Source organism: Procambarus clarkii, chromosome 18, assembly GCF_040958095.1.
Source record: "Procambarus clarkii isolate CNS0578487 chromosome 18, FALCON_Pclarkii_2.0, whole genome shotgun sequence".
Lineage (NCBI taxonomy): Eukaryota > Metazoa > Arthropoda > Malacostraca > Decapoda > Cambaridae > Procambarus > Procambarus clarkii.
Window position 1 is genome coordinate 31,737,967 of NC_091167.1, and position 22,798 is coordinate 31,760,764.

General features: G+C 37.1%; 1 protein-coding gene across 5 annotated transcripts; it reads right to left on the reverse strand.

Annotated features, from left to right (window-relative positions):
* Positions 1-1,376: 1,376 nt before the first annotated feature.
* On the reverse strand, positions 1,377-20,747 carry LOC123754379 (peroxisomal ATPase PEX1). Of its 5 annotated transcripts, XR_011229056.1 has the most exons (9): positions 19,376-19,515; positions 18,309-18,486; positions 15,894-16,042; positions 12,449-15,275; positions 10,444-10,679; positions 7,481-7,545; positions 6,478-6,683; positions 5,104-6,065; positions 1,377-1,511 (listed from the first exon to the last, which is right to left on the reverse strand). XR_011229056.1 is itself a non-coding variant. In XM_045736740.2 (8 exons), the coding sequence occupies exons 4-8, from the start codon at positions 15,063-15,065 to the stop codon at positions 5,314-5,316; spliced, it is 3,876 nt and encodes a 1,291-aa protein (XP_045592696.1). In that variant the 5' UTR covers positions 15,066-15,275; positions 15,894-16,042; positions 19,376-19,574; positions 20,650-20,747; the 3' UTR covers positions 3,973-5,313. The 5 variants fall into 5 exon arrangements, 4 of the variants coding, with proteins under 4 accessions (XP_045592696.1, XP_069182568.1, XP_069182567.1 ...); XM_045736740.2 differs by lacking the exons at positions 1,377-1,511; positions 18,309-18,486 and adding an exon at positions 20,650-20,747 and having other exon boundaries at positions 3,973-6,065; positions 19,376-19,574; XM_069326467.1 differs by lacking the exons at positions 1,377-1,511; positions 18,309-18,486 and adding an exon at positions 20,698-20,740 and having other exon boundaries at positions 3,973-6,065; positions 19,376-19,574.
* Between the last annotated feature and the right edge of the window lie 2,051 nt (positions 20,748-22,798).

The following is a 22,798-nucleotide window of genomic DNA, read 5'->3' on the forward strand; positions in this document are numbered from 1 at the left end:
TTAGGACAATTAAGGGAACTGACTGATAAGTTTATCTTGATATACGATGCTTCCCAGATTAAGTACTGTATGTAGATATTGGTCTCCTTGGCACACAGTGCCATGGAGAGAGAGAAGAGGAGGAGGAGAATATTTGTGTTTCTGGGAAGCAGATTATGTTAGTATTGAAACATGAACAATATCATGGGTGAACATAATGTTCTGAAAGAACATTATACAAACAGCAAGATCATTATAAATGTAGTTGATGAATTTACAAATTCCTGTACTGTACTTGTGTGTATACTTGTAATCATGAAAATATGGATGAATATTGAATCTAGGAAACTATTGGCATAATTTAAAATAGATACTGTATAAAAAAAAATCACACTGACAGACCAATTAGACAAGGAAGAAGCATAGTAGTCTGTCAGAGAATGTAAAATATAGTGTTAAACAAGATATTAAAACACTTCCACATGAAACAATTTAAACCGAATTAAAAAAAAAGAGCAATGAAGGAGTTATAATAGAATTTATCCACCAGTACTGGATATAATAACTTTTACAGAATAGAGGGGAGACATGCATAACAACTATTTGGTCAAATATAAACAAACATTGTTGACTGAAAGTTAATTTTTGTATAACTTAATTTTGGAAAAGGCACAAAAATCTAATCAAAACCAAACATTTTTTGGCCCTAGAATAACACACATGTGCTACATTAAGACTAAAGTAGCATATATTAGGCCTAGGATTGGTGGGGACAGGTTAGGGGTCTTTAGTTACATTTTAAATATTTGAGTACACATAATTTTGGCTAATTCAGTAATACAAAATATGAACTTTTTGGGGTCTATAACAGTCCATTTTTTGTATGTTTAACAAAATAGTTACTATAAGTACTATAATTTTAGAAGAATGTTCTGTACCTGGGTATCTGTGTGCAATTACACACAGTATTATAAATAGGAAATGATGAGGCAGAATAGTTTTGGAAGTAGTTTAAAACTGCATTTTCAAGCCAACCAGGGGCAATAATATGTAGACAATCCTAGCTAGAAGGAAAAATGGTCTCCCTATGCACCAATATGAACCCCTGTGGAAACGGCTAAAAAAAAGATACCGGCTCCTCCAAAATTGTGGAATTGGATACAGATATAATTTAAAAATTACTTGGATTAACATATTCAACCTAATGTTGTACAACATTTATTAATCATCTATGGTATAAAGAATTTGATAAATGCATCTTAAATTTAAATGATTTTTATTGAGTGCTTTTTTTCTTTTGTATTTTAATGGTGTTTCCATAGGACTTTCACAAGTACAGTAATTCAAAGTTATTTTTCCCCTTTAATCCACTTCATTAATGGTCGAAGTCCTTTACCAGCAAGAGCACTAATTTCAAAAGTAAAAAGCTGTTGTGGGGCGTGTTGTTTAAGGTTGTCGAAACGCATGACGTTCAGCAACTCATTTGTGCCACGACTCGTAGCACTGTCCGTTTTGTTCAAAACTATTGCAACCTGAAAAAATAAGAAGTGGCATCACTTTGCATTATACTCATGATGTATAGATATAAGAACAAGTTGGGGTTAAATATTAAATAATTGGTTTTCATACATTAATACATACAAATGATTTCAAGGATGGATATTAATACAAGTTTGTGAATAGAGCCTCATTGATAACAGATATTTTTACCTGCTTGATGGGGTTCTGGGAGTTCTGCTACTCCCTAAGCCCGGCCCAAGGCCAGGCTTGACTTGTGAGAGTTTTATCCACCAGGCTGTTGCTTGGAGTGGCCCGCAGACCCACATACCCACTACAGCCTGGTTGGTCCTGCGCTTCTTTTAGAAAAAATCTAGTTTTCTTTTGAAGATGTCTATGGTTGTTCACCATTGTGGTCCCTATTAACTTCATAAACAGAAATATGACTCATTAACTCATGAGGCGTGTGGCGGGTCGCACGCCAGGCTTGTGAAAGTGTTAAGACAAGAAAGGCAGTTAGTTGTGCAGGCAAAAGCCCTGAAAACTCGGCAGGACCAGATTACTCAACTGCCTCTGCCATCGACTGGATGGGGCAACATCACAAAAAGGCCAAGCTACACGCCGAGTTAAACTCTGACCCAAACTCCAAAACCCTTGGATGCTTCGGAGCTGGAACCAGGAAGGGGAGGGGAAGCCTCCATCAGTGGAGGCTTCTCTCTTGTGGGGAGTGGAACCAAAAGCCACTGAGGCTCTTTCCATAAAAATACTTCCACAGCCTATAATGGTTATTTAGATACCATGAAAGTCAAAACATGACTTTCATTCCTCAATCCGCCACTGCTGGCAGGGTCACTGGTCTGAGGTTATAGGTAACAAACTGTCCACTCAATAGAAACAAATCGCCTTCGCCGCCCTCTTACCACCATAATAGACAATGGGAAACAGCTTTGGCTAGGCTACATAGTGGCCATACATACTTTCTAATAGACATTTAATTGAATGCCGCCCTGCTCCTTACTTTCCAAACTGCATTGTCCGTCCCACTTAGTTATGCATCTCCTTATGGAATGTCCTGATTTTCAGGACAATCGTATCTCTTGCTTAACTATCTTACCAGTTATCTTGAGATAATTTCGGGGCTTTAGTGTCCCCGCGGCCCGGTCCTCGACCAAGCCTCCACCCCTAGGAAGCAGCCCGTGACAGCTGACTAACTCCCAGGTACCTATTTACTGCTAGGTAACAGAAGCAGCAGGGTGAAAGTGACTCTGCCCATCGTTTCTCGCCGGCGCCCGGGATCGAACACGGGACCAAAGGTTCACACGTCCAATATTCTGTCCGCTCAGCCACCGGCTCCCAAAACTCATGTACTAATGAGTTTTGATAATAATGTACTAATGATAATCATGTACAAAACTAATGTAACTCAAAAAAATCCTTGGTGAATCTGATACCTTTGGTGAGTTTGACATTGCTCGCCGTATGCGTTATTCTTTTCACATTGGCATCCTTGGTGATATTTAGCATCTTTTGAATATCCAGTGACACTGATGTGTCATAGTCTCCCCGGCTTGGTGCCTTCTTTTGATTACTCGTTTTTGGTACCCCACCAGGATCTAATGAATTGTGAGTGCCTACAGACCAGGACCAAAATCTAGGCCCCATCACTAGAGGTAATGGAAGTCTGGGAATATGAGATTACCACAAAACCAAAGAAAAACACCAGAAAGATAGTACACACAAAAACAAACAACTGTGTTGATAACATTTGCAACCCTGATGTGAACTACGTACACACTCGATGCCTATGTTGAATCGCTAGCTAGCAACACTCACTTGCCACCAGATAGCAGCCCTGGTGATTAAGGAATGGTTCCTGGCCTTATTTTTTTTTTGTTTTGTTTCAGGGTCTCCTCTCTGCAGAGTTTTGAGGACATAGCCTTTTTTTGGCTGGCAGACATTCTCCTATTTTCTTGTTTCTTTGGTATGCTTCCTGCCATGGTAACGTGATCCTTCCCCTGGCATTCTTCTGGTCTGATTCGACTCGGTGTTCCCTTTTAGTGAGGTTTTATAGTTCCATTAAGTGCCCATAAGTTGAGTGTGTGAGCCCTCTCCCACCATTTATTATGGTGAGAGGTCACCTCTAAGAGCATGCAGTTTGTTACCTGTAATAGCACAGGCAAAACCCTGCCAATGGTCGTGGATTGCAGAATGAATGACTGGGTAAAAAGTAGAATAACGAACCCCTTTCTGGGAAATGGAGCAAGTACAAATGGCCTCCTTGATGGCAGTGTCTACAACTTTAATCAAGGTAAATACAATAGGTCTACAAATGCAGGAAAATTCTATGATCTTATCTGTTAAAGAGATAATAAACAACCAGTATTAAATTTGAACCACTACAGGACTGTAGAGGGTTAAAAAAAAAAAAAAGACTACAGAGCCATAAGGACACTGAGAGTCAACCACAATAACAAAGGAACAAAATGACAGCCTAAATTGTATTGAAACATTATTATCTTTCATATTTCATGTCTTTAAAATAATTACTTTTAAAATTAAATACAGCACATGTTTAAATATCAGGCTTGTTTTGCATATACAAATATTGTTTATAATGAGATATAACTGACAAGAAACACTCCCTCCTGTGTCCGAATCTACCATGCAAATTTTATGTTACGGATAATTTACACACCTCTACTTAAATATTAATACAGGTACCTCCGAGGTTTACTAACACAGCTTTAAACAATTAAGCTTGATTATAATTTACATTCCTAAAGTCTAAAATTATATTCTAACTGACAAATTTCAAATTATCTCTTGTTATATGACCTTTGTATAATTCTGTAATTCTTTTCAACAATGCTTTTACCAACAACCCTTAACTTTTCAGTGCAATGGTGAATTTCTAACGTTCGTTAGGAATGATACTGCGTAATGTAATAACAATAAACAAAATCACTGAAAATTGGGGGAAAAAAATATATAGTCTGAATTTGCAGGATTTGCTGTGAATTATATCTAATTTGCATGAACAAATTTGGTGACTGACTATGTGCACGGACACAAAACCGAGGACTTGGTTAAATAAACAATTGCTGTTTATCAGAAATGAAGTATGTAATTATCAAAAGAAAGTGCTAAATCAGGATGGCTCTATTGTATAGAGCACTGTTTGTTACACAAAATATATATAGAGGTAGACATGAGCATTCATTCATTATAATTTTCTGTTTCCCCACTTTCACGGGTGGGGAGAGATCAAATAATAATGAAGACAAGAAGTCACAACATTGTTGCTCAAACAACAATAATATTAATTACTGGAGAATATATTAATTGCGTGCACATTACAAATTCCTTGGATTAACATATTCGCCAAGTAATTACTGGAGAATATACTAAGTGCATGCATGCATAAGCTTAAATGCGTGCACATTTAAAAGTAAAATTGGCTACCTTGTAAAGCACACAAAATGAAAATAGTATGATTTTAGGTACTGTATAATGAAACTGGATAGACAATATGGATAGCAATTTCCTTTATAGTAGAGCAAACAGTGTATAGCAATATCAGTGTGCTTACTTACTGTCAGTATCTTACATTCATAAAATGATACTTACCTGGCAGAGTACAGTTACACTCTTTATTAAGTATCTGCTAACAAGCTAATATCTGTACATTTATGACAAACGTAACAGCCCGAGAATCATAATTAAATCTGCTTAACTCTACTGCTACACGCTGAAATTAATTTTCATTAGCTTCATATGTTATCTGTTCAGTACTTTATTGATATTGTGGCTGTTTACTATCCAATGTTATTGTCCAACTTATGCTAAAGTAGCTCTCTTCCCTGGAGATGGATGACCAAAGCTGCCATCTTTAGACTTTGTGAAAGTTGCATATAAATGTTCATACTTTAGCCGCTCTGCCTGTGTAACAGAAGGTTTCACTTCCTTCAATGCTGCATCAATATGTCTTTTAAATACTTTAAGTTCTAAGTTCCTAGGTAGGTCACAATCACTAGCATTGTATTCTAAAGGTTTATCACATTCTAGTTTCTCAGCAACAAGTGCAATTTGAATGTTTGTATCTTCATTTTCATTTCCAACAACTAAATTATAATCCTTTTGGACACTGAATCTTTTCTGACTAAATGTCACTTTTTCTATCTCCTTTTCAATTATCACTTCTTCCAAAACGTCATGCTGCAAACCAGTATCCATTTCTTTCTTATGACCTATGCTATATTCCTCGGCTAATTTAAGAGATTTGTTCCCCTTTTTTAATTCAGCTTGTTCACAAGGGTCAGTGGAGTATGTAGTTTCTTCTTTATTATTAGACTGGTCAGACTGGATCACACCCTTGTACAAATTATCTCCAAGAGCTTCTTGTGCCACCAAAACCTGTGCTGTAGACAAAACACTCTGGAGATCTGCACCAGTAAAGTTTTCTGTGGAACGAGCAACCTGGCTCCAATCTACATCTTCACCAAGCTCAACAGCTTCACTAAGGACCTGGAGAATTTCTTCTCTGTCACTTAATGATGGTATAGGGCAAAACACACACTTGTCCAGTCGTCCTACAAAAAGATGAGATAATATGTAACATTTTAAATATTCAGGACTGTAGTATCTTAATTAAATTTGCATCAAAAATGACTTTACCATCCATGTACAGTGCCATCTATGATCAATTATAAATAAAAGTGTGTTTGAGGATGAGATTCTCACTTATAAATCATCACAGGAAGCAACATCAACAATTACCAGTAAAGTACGTCAAAAGGAAACATGAAACTCGACAGACTTAAGTTTTGATTTTTTTTTTTTTACAGCAGGAAGGCTTTGTGCTCCCATCCTGCTCAAAGTACTGCACTAGACTCTGGATTAAGGCCAAAATTATGTATAGATGTATTAGATAATACTTAAAATTTGCAGTGGAAATGTTTTTGTTCAGATAATCTGCTAAAACCTAATGGCGTTAGTGAATACCTGGCCGCAGCAATGCTGGATCAATAAGGTCTGGCCTTGAGGTTGCAGCCAGAATATAGACACCTGTGAGCCCTTCAACACCATCCATTTGTGTAAGCAGCTGATTCACAACCCGGTCGGTAACGCCTGTGCTGTCGTGCCCACGGCGAGGTGCTATAGACTCAAATTCATCAAAGAAGAGGACACATGGCTTTGCACTTGAAGCTCTGTTAATGGGAAATAATATGCGATAAATACAGTACAAATTTAGAAAATTATCTTTACTGTATCAGTAAATTCCATACTTGATACAATGAACACCTTTAATTTGACTAACCAAAAGTTTTAACACAAACATGAACTTTTGAAAAAGCTTTATTAAGTAATAAATAAATGCATGTAAAATGGAAAAAATTTAGTAATATCTACAGGCATAAAGATACAGAGAGTCTGAGAATCTGAAAAAGAGACGGAGGTACACAAAGACACAGAGAGATAGAGAGATAGATAAAGATTAATACAGAATCTCTGAAAAATACAAATTTGTGCAGTATGTTTGTAGTCTAGCTATAGATATTACAAGATACAAAATTATATAATACCATGATTATTTGAAGACCTGACAAAGTACAATGTAATACTGACTAAAATAACATTATCCCCACTTACTACTAATCTCTAAATTCTTGGATTTGTTTCACATCCATTTACATAGTGGTTTAAGAATTTTTTTTTTTGCTGACAAAGATTACATTTAGTCAGATCTACATCAGTAGAAAATGCAAACTCCAAACAGTATCCGATCTTAAGCTTAGCAGTAGTAACCTCTACAAATCCGCTGACCTTAGTGGATGACCTATATATACAGTATGTGTTTCTTTCTGTATAGTAGCACAGTATGATGATAGATGGAATAGCTAGTATAGATTCATTTTTTCTAGGGTCAATTCAATTTTATTGGAAGCAAAGTACTGTACATGGATATAAATGCTTACACAGCTGCACAATGGAGATGAATATTTACCTCTCAAAAGCATTTCTGACAGCTTCTTCACTAGCACCAATATATTTTGAGAGAAGTTCTGGTCCCTATAAAATAAGAGAATGCAGAAAAATATTAGTAAACAATATCAAATATTTAATATATTTAATAAATAAATAAATAAAATAAATACTGTATACCATATACCTATATATATATAAAAAGCACTACCTGACCAATTATGCAAGGCCCAATGTGCCTTACAGAGTTATTTTTATTATTTTTACATATTTCCTTTCAAATTGGTTTATTATTCCATTTAATATTACTGTAGTATGTTAAGAATATGAATTACTGACTTAGGTTAGGTTAGGATATATTTGGTTTGGTTAGGTTACGTGTGATAATTTTTTTTTTTACTTTTAACTAAAACAAAACAAAATTCAAATCATATATAATGTAATGAAAAACTTAATCCTTTCATAAGAAAAAATAAGAATGGAGCCAATGGAATGATAAGCCGGCAACCATCTACTCCGTAGCATTGAAACCAAAATGATACTGTCTGTGAGCACAAAGGACACATTGCACACACAAACCATTCAGAAAGGCAAACCCCGAGAATCCAATAGACGAGCCACCCCCAGAGTCCAGTATCACAACCAAAGAGACCAAAGTGGCTCCTGTTATTCAAACAATGAACCACTGGCAAGCAGTCAGAGTGGAGTCAACCTGTGGAGCCTGAAGGAAGACAAATGAATTGAAGCACATGCCATACTGCGTAAGCTCAAAAATTGTACTGTGCCCAGATAAAGAGGATGCGATCAATGGCCTTGAGACACCTGGGTAATGATGCCTCTGACTCTAAACCCAGGTCTGAGGCATCAGTAAACATATTAAGTGTGAGGGGGAAGGAAGGTGCCATGGGACTGAACCATAAAATTCTTGGAGAGGAAAATGGTATGTGAGAAGCCAAAGGAGGGCAAATGGAGTCCCACACCAGACAGTACAGGCAATGGTGAGAAGCAACACTGGAGAAACCAGTACAGTACTTGAAGCTAAACCACTTAAGCAAGATTCAGGCTCCTGCACAACTTCCTGAGCTGTTGCCAGGAAACCCAGGCACTATCCACCACTAGATGGAGGCAAGAAGCCAAACGGTCCAACGCTGCCAGAGGCTGACACGGAGACACCAACTGGGAATCCCAAACTAAACTCAGACCAGGTCCGAACTTACAATGGAATTAACTGGGACTGTTGCCAGTTGGCCAGAAACTCAAACCTTGTCAGCAGAGAAAACACCAGATCCCTGGTGTGTAGATATGCAGACTGGCTGAGAGCTCAAACAACTGTTGATGTTTCAAAATCAATCCCAACAACTGAGAATCCACAACAATGTGGAGGATCTACATTGATGATTAACAAAACCTGTGTTAATCTGGTAAATCTGGGGAGCCAGGTTCAAGCCAAAGGGAAAGAACCCAAAAGCAAAAAAAGTTAAATGATCACTTCAAACCTGCCTCCGAAATAGCCTTTTAGACAAAGATTTTTTTTGTCAGTTTAATGCAGCATTTTTTTTATTATTATTTTCTACCACAGACGTGGTCACACATTTATAATGCTAACCAGCATATATACATTTTCTTCTGTCCTCCATGGACGGGGTGAGAGATTTGTCAAACATACAGTTCAGGGATTTATTGAACAATCAACCACAGAAGGTGATTGTAGTGCTTTTAAAATGCTAGGCTAGGCTACATATGTAAATACATAGATACACAGATTTATGTATGCTACACAAAGAGTTTGATGTGTCTTTTACATAGTGTCATTAATGTGCATTTACAAAGGCGAAACGTAACTCTGATCAGCTTCCACATATACTTTATACTCATACATACACACACATATACATACATATTTACACACACACATACATTTGTCTCTTTTACTCTGACAGGGTGAGATAGCTGATAGAGAAACTAGTGTGCAATTAAGAACTTAACGACTGAAGGTGATCAAGATGCTTTTACAAGCTCAGGTTATATAGCTACATCACATACATACATTGTATAATTGATACATTACATGGTCAATCTAGGGTACAAGTCCAATATATCATCAAGTGTTCCAGTACTCATATAGTAGTTACAGAGTTCAGCATACCTCAGCCCAGGAGGGCAAAAATCAGTCAATATGGGACATTCTATAATATAATGTTCAAGTGAGTGCATGTTTTCTCTTTCACAAAGTTGACACATTGTTTACTCGACATTTGGGGTTTGAGAAAGCTGCCAGATATGTCTATATCCCAGGCGTATTCTGGCAACTATAACATCACATTGCCGAGTTCAATGCAGTAATAGTTGAATAACATGTTAAGCACATAAACCAGAAATTATTCTACTCCATTTACATTGACCCATAATATAGACCTACCATTACTGTGTCACATTCTCTTTATCATCATTTCCTTATCCTCACCCCTTTACTATAATCTTTCCTCTTCTTCTACAATAAATAAGGAAGCTAGAGATGATCAAGATGTAGGCATTTACATCCTGCATAATATCACATCATGCAGTCTCTCCCTCACTGTATTTTTGTGTGGATCCCCTCACCATCATCCAGTACTTGAACAGCAGTCCTCATATGGACATTAATAAGCAACAAAAAATATCAACAGAAAACAATGGCTATACACTGGATAAGTTTATATTCAGAAAGAAATTAGTTAAATTCTGATTTGGATTTAGGGATGTGGATTTATGTAACAAGTTGCCAGGTAACATAAGATTTGAAAAGCAGGAGCCCTAAAGCCACTTTTTTTTACTAATTTGCAATGCTAATGCTTGTAGAAATTACAATGTTCCAATCACATTGGTTGACTACTTGTACACACACAATTTAGGGAAATAATGATGATCTGGGTCATCCACGAGAATGTGTTGCAGATATGAGATGAATGCTGGTGTTTCCAGGTATCAAAACTATCTTAAGCTTACCTTGACAGAAATTAAATTCAAACTGCAGTTGGCGGTGACAGTGTTAGCAAGAAGAGTCTTGCCACAGCCAGGAGGGCCATAAAGCAGCACTCCAGAGCGAAGCCTCAACGTAATCTTGCTAAACAGGTTTGGATATGTAGATGGCCAAGTTAGAGTCTCTTCAAGTATGCTGCTTGCCTCTGCTAGACCACCAATGCCGAGGTTCACAGTGCTTTTCTTTTCTGATAGGGCCAAACCTGCAAAGGTATAATACTAGTATACAGTACATGTATAAAAGTTGACCTAACTTTTCACACACCTCCCTCTCCAGTTTACCCATTCCCAAGCATATTATTTATAGTCTTGCTCAATTCTGAATTAAACATCTTGCAATAGACTCAGTTTATCTTTAGAAAAACAAAGTGAATAATTAAGTATTTCACAGTGATTAAATACTTCTTAGCTATTTATATAAACAACAAACTTTTAAAAACATTACATATAATCATGCAACACTGCCACTCTAATGTATTCAAAATAAAGTTTTGAGTGTACATGAAAAGCACTCTTCTAGGCATACCAAAGGCAAGATCCAACTGACTTTTCTGACCAACTAACCTGACCTGAAAGTCAGAACTTTCCAGCTCACCCTACCAAATTATATTGATGCAAAGGAGGCATTGGAAAATATGTACTAGGAGGCACTGTACTAGAATGTTGAAACCAGCATTGAATGTAATGGAATGCCTCCTGGTGGGTCTTTGGTGGCTTCCTGTTGCTAGCTACCTTGATAGGTTTACCCAATTCAATCCATACCAGTCCCTTGAGTCATTGTAAGCCTACTGGGGACCAGAGGCCAAAACATGGTCCCCCTCTATAGGGAACCCCCTTGCATCCAATGCAAGGAGCATTGGATACTAGATCATTCTAACCAAGAAAAAGCCACCAGAACAGTGAGCAAGATAAAGCAGACCATCAGCAAGATAAACAGAGCACAGAAAATGAGACATGAGACACTGAACCCAGCCTTTGAAAGGGAAAAGAAGAGTCCAAAGGGGCAACTAAGGACCCACCAGAAAGAGGCATGTCATTACGTTCAATGTAGGTTTTCTGGGAGGGTTTCTATGGTGGCTACCTGTTGCTATGTCACAATGGAGAACAAAACATAAGGGGAACTTGTCAGGGGCAGAGGAAAACCACAGACAGTAACTCTCATAGTAGAGAAATAGTAATGAATTACCTGCCCTAAATTCACACAAGCCTAATGCAGACCTGGCATGTTCATCAAGAAACGAGAAACGACCGGGGATACCTTCAGAAAGATGATGTTCTTTATTTGAGGTTGGTGAGGGTGAACAGGATCTAAGACACATTGGTACTGCCATCTAGTGGTGGTGGTGGCTGAAGCAGGCATGTGCTTTGTCATTAAATTGGTAAGAACCACCCATTCGTTGTAATGATTTGTAATATCTATTTGGGTTTTGAAGTGCTTATGATTGTGAATAGATATATTTCAGTCAATTTATTCTTACTGGATTGACACTGACTCCAGTTTTCCCAAGTACCCTAAAATAATTTTGCAGGGATGCCATAATCCTTGCATCATGGGTGCAGCATAAATCCTATCCGACTGGCCAATGACCCTATGAAAGTGCAGAAGATATATATATGCCTCCAGGAGTGGCACACATGCAGGAGCCTGCATAGAAAAGAGCTTTTCATAAGTTCAAAGCATGTTACTGTACACTATATATATTTTGTGTGATAATAAACACAAAATGTATAACAATACATATTAGACAGCTGCAATTATAATACAGTACTATATTTAATTTTATTCTGAAGTTGGCCGTCTATAAACAAACTACTGTACAAACATTTAAGAAAATAAACAGAAATTAAAGAGCACACTGAATTTGTAATGAATCTGAATACTACATTTACAAAATAAATACTGTAGTGACAATTTTATATCCAGAAATTGTTATATACGCAAAATAATCATATACTAGAGCCACACACTCACCTCGAAGAGCCAGAGGTATGTATCCCTCGAGGGCAGCAGCAACATCAACATTCAGGATAACATCGGAGTCTGAACTTGGAGTCTGAGCACTGGACTCACTGAAGCTGGTACCTCCATCTGGGAAACACTGTATATGAATTTGCTCAAGGATTTTTGCTTTGCTTTTACTCTTACTAACTTTTTCATTCAACTTGCATCCCCATCGCTGCTTCGCTTGCAAAAACGTCCTCAGAGCAAGGTGGTTCAAATCCGGCAGGACAAAACTTTCTGTCAGTCTAGTGATTAGCTTGGCATCTATTTGTAGGCATCGAGACAATGGGTCCTCATCAGCTTTACTGCCTTTATCAGTCCCAGTGTCCTCTGAGCAACTCTTGACACAATCTGATGGCAAACATTTTTTTTGGCACATATATTTTTTCATGTGAGCTTGAAGCATACCATTCAGAGCTTTAACTCTGCCCTCAGCTTCTAATGGAGGGATTCCAAAGGTACAGGGGAAAAAATGGTGCCCTTGAGGGTTTACTAGCAGAGGGTGAACACTTGTCCTTGTTATGCATGTCGCAATCACAATTACAGAACCAGATTTAGGGTTGTGTGTGTGTAATGGAAAATGAGTATCACAGATGAAGTCTACCAGCTGATCTAAGAGTCCTGTGATCATACTGACCATTTGCATGGTATGTTCATAAACTGGTCCAGAGTCCTGATCTTGAGATCCCTGCGATGGCACTAAATGATCAATATCATCTAATATAATGATTGAGGGTCTCTTAAAAATAGCTTCTCTGAAGATAAGCTGCAGCTTTTTCTCAACTGTTTGCATTTTCTTACCTTTCAGTTGCTTACAACTGACAATATCAGCATGCATATAATAAGGATAGGTCGACAGACACTCAATAAGTGATTCAACTAAGCTAGTTTTCCCTGAGCCTTTGCTGCCATGGAGGAGGGCAAACTGAGGCCCGGCATTACAGAAGTCAGTCTGGCAGCCTTGGGTGAGCAAAACATGCTGCTTTAAATTTGAGAAGACACCTTCATATCCAACATAAGGAAATTTTGCATGGTAATTTCTATTAAGATCACTAACTGAGCTGTGAATATATGGAAGACTATCATGTTGCTTTAGGAGTGTTACTTCCAACAACACTACTGACTTGTTATCAAGCTTCAGAGGAACTCCATCCCTTGTTGTAATGAATACATCAATCCTTTTGCCATTTAAATTAATTTCCATCAATGTCTTCTGATTAATAATTACAGTATATTCATCTACTAAGTTCTTCAACTGTGACTTAACAGTATCAGTGAGTAACAATGTACAGGAAGCGTCTAACGGTGTGAGAGGTAATACATCAATTGATACTGGTAAGGTTTTGACAGTGACATCTGATGTCTGTAGTTCAATGACATTCAAAGTGCTAAGTCTCATAAGTCGTCTTAAACAATTACCAGCCACACAATTATTGACTTTCAAAAGAGCACTGATCTTTTTAACAAAATCTACATTTTCATTACTTTCTGCAATAAAGTTTTCCCAAACAATAACTGTGCACAAACAAGATGCCAGTACTACACCACTTGATTTGCTATCTTGTTTCTTGATTTCATTTGATCTTTCTTCTCTAGAGGCATTTGAAATTGTATAATTTTCCTTGTAGGAATTAATTTTTCTCAAGTGTCCAATAAAACTAACTTCATCTTTCAAACAAGTATATAATAGGCTTTCTCTACTGATGATGATTAGTGATGGATGATCAAGCATACCGACACTGAATGAAGAGTTCAACTCTTCTGGCACAGGAACAACCCTATAACCCAACTGTATGTCCCTCCTTACTGGCAAGTCATACACTGATTTTTGCTCTTTACGTTTCATGTATATGTAGTTCAGTATCATTGTAAACATATTTTCTTTAAAACTATTCTGTTTCTGTATGTCCTCCTGATTTCTAGATTCATCAACAACATTTTTAGTACATTCATGATCTACCACTTTTTGATTGCCATCAAATTCTTCACTTCTACTATCAGATTCTACACTGGTTGGTGTAAAATTAATTGCTTTATAATCATGGGATCCATCTTTTTCTAAAGGTGGGAGGACTTCTACTTGAGTCATGGGTTGGAGGGTGCCATACTTAAGAGGAGGGTTAAGGCTGGTAACAGTGAGGAAGACACAAGCTCCACCCTCCAGCCAGAGAGGGACACACTGCCGAAGGCCAATTACACGCACCTGGCTTAAAATTGCAGACTGGGCAACTTCTGCATTGAGTGCCAAATCTTGCCACTGTGTCAGTGATCCAACTATGACTGTAATCATTGTGCACGGAGGTGGCACTTGAATTTGAGATAACACACCGACTTCTCCGTCACTTATTCCACTATCTTTCAATACTTCTCTGCTCACCAATACAGTGCTGTCACTACCAGCACTTGGATTATGAATGTCCCCTGCCCATGAGAGCACAAGGGTTCGATTCTGTGAAGTTTCCAGGCAAAATGTAGGTGTTGGGGCAGGGAGGGTCATACTTGCCCAGTGGTGGGGAAGAGACACAAAGCAGTGACGAGCAGGCCACTCCTTCACCACCACTGACCGAGAAAATCCTACTCTCTGCATGATTTATATTAGTATAACAGTTAAGCTAATGGAATTTTTCAAACAAAGCTCTGTTCATCATACAATGACAAAGGTAACCAAAGCATACTCAGCAATATACAGTATTCTAACTGTTAGTTGGTCTCACATAATTATTCTTCATATGATTCTTGGATCTTATTCTGTTGACAACTTTCAATACTGCTGATGACCTGAATCACATTAAATTCACTGAAAGAAAGAGAAAACGATGAAGAGTATGCAATGAGTATATTACCAAGGACATAGTGAGAAAATATCTGAAAGCAGTGGCATGCTGCAAGAAAATAACCAGCTAAGAATGCAAGCCACTAAAAGCAAAGAAATCTATTAAAAAATCAAAACTGATGCAAAATATGAAACCAATCATTGGTGCAAGTGAAATGTTCAGCTGTCTTCAAAACAGAGGCAACTGAAACTTTAAAGCAAACAATTTTCATCACAAGGAGTGTGAGTCAATATAATTGCTCCAACTAAATTTTCATCTCAAATGTTTAAGCAATATAAAACCAAACACCTGAAAACCTGACTTTTTATTATTTCTTCATTAACTGACTATACATTTGTCAAACACCACCAATATTTATGATTTAACTAAAAGTTCTAGCATCCAAGTTTTACTACATTACCAAAAACAGTAATATGTATATACAAAGTGTAAATCCTGAAAATATTACTGAAAATTTTATAATAACTAAATCTACAATAAAATATGTACTTATTATGCACAATTTTTACATTATCAAGTGCTGTAGCATCCATGTATTTTGTTGCTTCAAATATACACTCTGCTATATATCTTTATCATACCTGTGCTGTCTTCAGTTTTGGATGAGCCAGCAAATCCATAAGCAGTAGTGTAGCTTCTGCCAGCTGCGTTAAATTGACAGCATCTACAACGTATATTACCTTCCTCACACCACTGTAGTAACTCTGCCAAATTGGAGCCATACTACCCCCTGCAAAATACAGCAAGTCAAAAACTTAAATGGCTCCCAAGACAATGTATTCAATATTAAATTCATATACAAGTGAAAGTTCAAAATTAATCTTCAAGTGTAGGTGAAATGCTCTCTTTTTGAGCTAGTCCACTTAAGTTTCTTTCCTTGGGACATTATGCACTCCAGCCTCTGTCTGTGCAACTTTCATTTCCCAAACACAGCAGAAAGACACAAGATTTTTTAATCCATTCTTTAACCCTTAGACGGCGCATATAACCGCGCATATTGGGGGCCTAGTAGCGAAAAATATTTGTATTATGTAAAAATAACTTAAACATGTTAAACAAATCTCCAACATAATGGCTTCAGTGTCGTGAAACTTTCCTTAAAATATTTTCAGAAATTGATTTTAGATGAATTTCTGGAAAATAAGAACGTTTTGTTGATAAGGAGAACAGCTCTTAATAACTGGAACTGAAGGATTATGCAGTAATAAAGAGATGCAAGCACCTGTCCGACGCTCAAAGAAGAACAATAGTAGTAAAAAGTGTCCACAAAGTGGATATGCAGTTGGTGCTTTATATCATTGCTGAGTAATACATAATAACACAAATAATAATGAATAACTATGTTAATATGATCTATTTTGTTATATATCATATAAATGCATTATCCAATGTTAATAGTATGTTACTTTCATCAATGTCCCCCCAAAAATTTGTTTAGGGGATTTTTTTTTTATGATTTTAGTTTTTTTTCTCCTTTGTTTATTATCTGATTTTGTTGTAACCTTTACATCCTGGAAAATGTATATGTTTCCATAACTAGGTGAAGATAGAATGAAATTGTCAACAAATAAATCAGTCACAACTCGCAAAACTTGCGACTTTGAATTTTTTTGGCTGATTTTTTTCTGATTTCAAACTCTCTTTTCTTTGTCTCTTTAGGTTGCTTTGATGATTAGGGACCATATTAGGGCTTTTTCACCTATATAAAGTATACCCTAAATATATCCCCTAAATCATTATAATTATCCCTATATTTTTTTCTTGACTTAATTTCAACACATATTGACCTACAACTTTCACATATTGAATGCCAAACAATGTTGATTAAAACATACAATTAAATTAACAAATTAAAACTACCTTTATTCATTGAACTTCAATTATCTTTGATCACATAATACGTCTCTCGAGTGCAAACCTGGAAACAGTGCAAGGTTCCGCCTCCTGCACAATCCAGAATCAAGCACAACACACACACACACACTAAATAGTACACAGCTAATTACTTTAACTCCTGCCCAAGAGGCTTTACTTCAGCAAATAAGTCTCAAAGAACTACTTGGAACAGCACCACTTCTACATTAGGCTCCCTAAAAGAGGAACATGATAATCTCAGAAGATAAGTGGTGGTTCATGGTCTTTGCTAGTGGTGCCAAGAAAGTGTGTGTCGGTCAAGAGTGTGAGGTGGTTGTTTTACCAGAGCCCACAGTGCCCTGGGCCACCAACAGATAGTGGGAGGAAAGTTATCTTCAGATTAAAGAGTTCTGTTTGGTAGTTTGTAGATTTCCAAACATTCCTCGAATGGAGCTCGAGTGATTTATAACTTCCTTTCAACTTTTAGGGTGGCTAACCTTGTTAGTGGGGTTGATCTTTAGTTCCCCACATGCTACAAAGTGGAGGAGTAAAATTCTATTTCTTGCTTCCCATGGGTCGATATAGTCATAGGATCCTGGTATATCAAGTGGAACCTCTACACCTACTGCTTCATTGGCAGCATTTGTCTTTTTTACTCTGTGGCAGCTGTGACTCACATCATAGACCTCTCTAGCTGCACTTTCACCAGCAGCATCTGCCTGGGACTCTGTTCTCAGCTGCATTCTAGTCAACTTGCATCCTGCTGCCTTGCCAGCTCCCAGTCATTGAGATGACAATGCAGGGCCTAATGCCTTTGCACTCCTACATCTTGCACCGCAACTAGACTCATTCTCCTTCATTACCCCTAGCATTTTCAATGTCAAGCCTCACCTCATCAGTGTTGTTGTTTCTACTACACGACTAACTGAATACTTTACATATCTCCTGTTCAGTGGGCTGTTTTTTTCAAGACAACGCCTTCAACGTCTCTTTACTGTATGACATTTGTCATACGGTGGTTAGTATTTTTAGTCTATCTGGGGACCAAAGATCAACCCACTAACAATTTCCAGACAAGACATTTGTGCACTTTTCTTTACACCTGATTCCTCTGTTTACATAGCAGAACTTTATATAGATACCTGGGAGTCATGCATCTGTTGTGGTTGCATTTTGGGAACACTCAGCTAATGACTTAGGGGGACTTGGATAAGCTGAACAGGTCTCTTGTCACCAATAATGGGAACCCATTACCACCTCCCGAGTGCACAATACTGGCACCAACTTCAGCCAGAAGATGATCACAGAGCTCTCATAGGCCTGCAACAACAGGATTTTGCTTTATCTCGAGAGCAGTACTGTAGTGACATGCCAAATATTGTAATTCATCCATTTCTATTTCAAATGACACTAACAATTGTTATCCTGTTCCTCAGTAGCCATCCTCTTGGAAAAGCAGTATTGACAATCAGCTGGCCAATCGTTGCTCATCACACTGCTAATTGCACTAAGCTGAGCCTTCAGCACCATACAAATAAATCTCAAACCAATCCAACATTAATCCTTGAACCATCATCTGGAGAACATCTCTCCTCCAACACCAGCCCCAGCCTCCCTGGATGCCATGGATCTGTTACAGCTCTCATTGCAGTGTACTGCTCAAGGCTACACCTCCATAAATCAAAAAAGATTTGTTACCTCTCTGTAATTTATTGAGAATATATGTTGTTGTTTGGTATTGTGTGTTTCTGTACATATCTGTCTGGTTACTCTAATGAATATCAGGAACTGTTTTTGTGTTTGGCAAATCAATACAGTACTCCAAGAGTAATAATATTGAAATTTATGTCAAAAAGTCTATGATGAAAATTGTATGTACAGTATTTTAGTTCAGATATAGATATTGTGTCTGCAGATGACAACAAAATCATATTTTTCATACTCTGTGAACAAACAGAAAATTACCATTAACAGAGATCTGAAATTGCTGGTTATTTGGCTGCATGCATGCTAAAATAAAAATACATTTTCACTACCTGATAATATAACTAAATTAATATGAAGAATTCCTGAATACTTAATTATGCTTCATTTTACATTTGTTCAATATTTTTAAGCAATAATTTATACTCAACAGTATTTATTTTCTTTCTAATTTTCAGAGAATTAAGAATAGGTTATGCATTATACAAAACAATGAGGACCTTACCAAGTTCACGTATATTGATTGGTGGCATTTCAGGGCCTTGCTGAATTGTGGCAATGTTTAATCCCACAGTTGGAACTGTGGTCATAGAAATATCGGTCTTTGTTAAGTTAGCAAGTCTTCTAAGAAGAAGAGTCTTGCCAGTGCCTTCTGGACCCACACATAATAGCATCTTCTAGCAACACAGCCTCAAAACAAGAATCTGGAATAAAATATAAATAATAAAATAACAAAACACACTGTATTAATTAACCACCGTGCTGTGCTGCTTTAACAATAAAATAATAGTGGTGATAATTCTAATAATAATAAACATGAAATTAAGACAATAATATGTACTGTATTGTATATATAATGGTTAAAGGTTTGTAAAATGTTTTGTAAAAGTTTCGTAAAAAAAAAAAAAAAATAGAATTGGAATGACTGAGTGACCTAAGTACTCAGAGATACCTCAGGGACATTATTTTTACACAGAATTACACATTTTTATACAGTAGCCTAGATACAAAATTAAATACACTAGTACACATCTTATTAAATATAAAGCCACTCTAAACTAAAGATTGGTTCTAGATCGAAAGTTGATGTAAAATAACACCTGGAGGAACTATAGAAGCAACAAAAGCAATAGGACCAAACTTGCTATCACCAAAGTTACAGATTCTCCTGAAATTGGAAAAATGACATAGTTCAACTATTTAAAAAACGGAGGCAGACAGGAAGCACTAAATTACCGACTAGTATCAATGATACGAATTCCTTACAAGGTGCTGAAGAAGGTAATCAGTATGAGAATAACTGAGCACTTGAAGGTAAACTTTGTAACAGAGAGACAACATGAATTTAAAAGGGGGAAAGTCATGCTTAACAAACTTGGTACTGTAGTTTTATTACAAGGTCACCAAAATACAACAGGAAAAAGAAGGCTGAGTAGACTGCATCTTTCTAGATTGTCAATCTAAGGAAAAATCTAGATATTTTTATTCATTAAAAGCTCAAATACATGATGTAGAAACAAGTTGCAAAAACTACTGAGCCCTGTGGCCTTTAAGAGTTCCTGATATAAGAGATGACTTAGATATAAATTAAAAAAATATATATATACATACACTGGCTGCTTGCCCCCGACACAATGAATGAATGAACATATATTTACTCCTACTGTATAGTCAAACACTATCCCATCGGTGGTCTTACTTGATGCACGAATTATACTGTGTAAAGTGAACACTAAACACTAACAAGCCCAAGTTGCTTATAAGAAACAAAGTGTGTACGGTGAGTATTGAGTCGCTATCAAGAGGAAGCAGAAGACGCGACGTCACCGTGGGAGAGCAGTATGTTGTTGTTATCATCAGCTGTTGCCATGACCACTGGACGCCAGCTGAGAATCCTCTGCCGTTCGTCAGCAGAAGAATTTTCTTTTAATCTATTTATTTAGTTTTACATATGCAGGCGATAGTTTTACATATATACAAGAAGGTTCATTGGGTGTATGAGAGTACATAGCATTGATATTTTTACATTCTTGCAAATCCGCTAACACACATAGCGTTTCAGTTATTAATATTACCAAGCCTAAGTTATGCAAGGCAATGTGCTGCTGCCCTATTCTATATTAAAGATTTCAGAGTGTATATCAAAATATAGCTATAAATTCATCTAATATCCCAATTTAACAGGATGTTTAGTCATAGTTAGTCATAGCGGACCTGCTCGAAACGCTATGCGTGTTAGTTTGCAGGAATGTAAAAATACCAATCTTGTGTAATCGCAGAATCCCATTGTATCTTCTTGTGAATAAAAAATATTATTATTATTATTATTATTATTATTATTATTATTATTATTATTATTATTATTATTATTATTATTATTATTATTATTATTATTATATGATTATTATATGGTTCGTAGTTGGTTGAATTCTTGTACCAACCCGCAGATCCTGATGTTGCAACTGCTGTGTTGTGGTTACTGTACATCTGTTGCATTGCTGTTTCTAATTACTTTCTTAATCTGTGATAGACTCTGTGGTATGTAAATGACTACATTTCTTCTCTTAGTTGCAAGATTTGCAGCTTCGTCTGCAATGTCATTTCCTATTATTCCCACATGACTTGGCATTCAGTTGATAAGTATCCGACAACCTTGACGTTTGAGTGTTTGCATTAATGATATGACATTTGTGATCAGGTGGATGTTATCACGTATGTGTTCTTGTTGCAAGGTTTCATTAGCAGTTCTCAAATCTGTATTTATAATAACATGTTGTCAATGTTCAACAAGAGTATGTTCCAAAGACTTCTCTGTAAAGTTGAACACCCATTTGAGAGTCTCCAACTATTTACAGAGTTTCCTGCCTTAACTGCAGCTCCGGTTTCTTGTCCCTGCTGGTCTACTGATCCATCTGTGAAGTATGTGAGGCTGTCAGATGCCAAGTTTGCTTCTATATGCATCTGTGCAATATTACGTAGCAGATGATGATTAGTCGACTGGTTCTTTTTTTTCTTCAAAAGCCATAATCTTAAAGTTTACTGGCAGAGATTCCCAAGAGGCTTAATTGCATAACAATCTACATATATTTCGTCGACACCCTTCTCAGTGATTGTGTTTGTTATATCGAATGCATTGATAGTATTTATCGCACAATGGGTCCAGTTGTTGCTATTGGAGGCTCTTCTATCCCGAGTTAGTGCTCCAGTGATTATATATTTAAGTTTTTACTCTTATTTCAATCAACGTTAGCTTGGTTTCTAGTCTTAGGTTCAGTATTTTAGTCCTTCTGGGAGCCGATTCAAGATGTTCGTTTTCTCAGCTAACATGACTAAGCCTAACTCCTGAGTTCAGTACAAAGTTAAGAATATAAACCCATAGAACCTCCAACCCGCCGAAGCCGCAAATGCCAAAATTCTGTTAAATTTTAAAGCCCAACTGGAAAAGATCAAGACAAGACCTTCGATAAGCCCCCGGCTTCCTGTCCTCGTCGAGACCACTAGTGTTAGTGACCCTCAGATAAATTCAGGTAAATATTCTGGGTGATAGGATACCCAGTCCATCAACATATGAGCATAGCTAATGCTATGTTCACTACGAACCCTAGACACAGCTCAGCAAGCATATTAATAATACATTAAACGGGGTAGGACTGAGGACACTTCCCTGTGGAGTGCCAAGTTCAGAGTATCTTGTTACACTCCTATATGCCCTAGGAAGAGTGCAGATGACTTCCTGTTGGATAAATGACCTTCTATCCAACGAAAAAGTCACCTTCCAGCATCCTTTCTGGCGAGTTCATTCAGAATGACAAGCCGGACTCTTATGTCAACAGCGGACTTTAGTTATTCTAACAACATTGTAAGTGCATGTAGTTCTTCTCTCACAAATCTTTTCTCTGTATCACTGTTTGCATCGTTTGGCTTAACT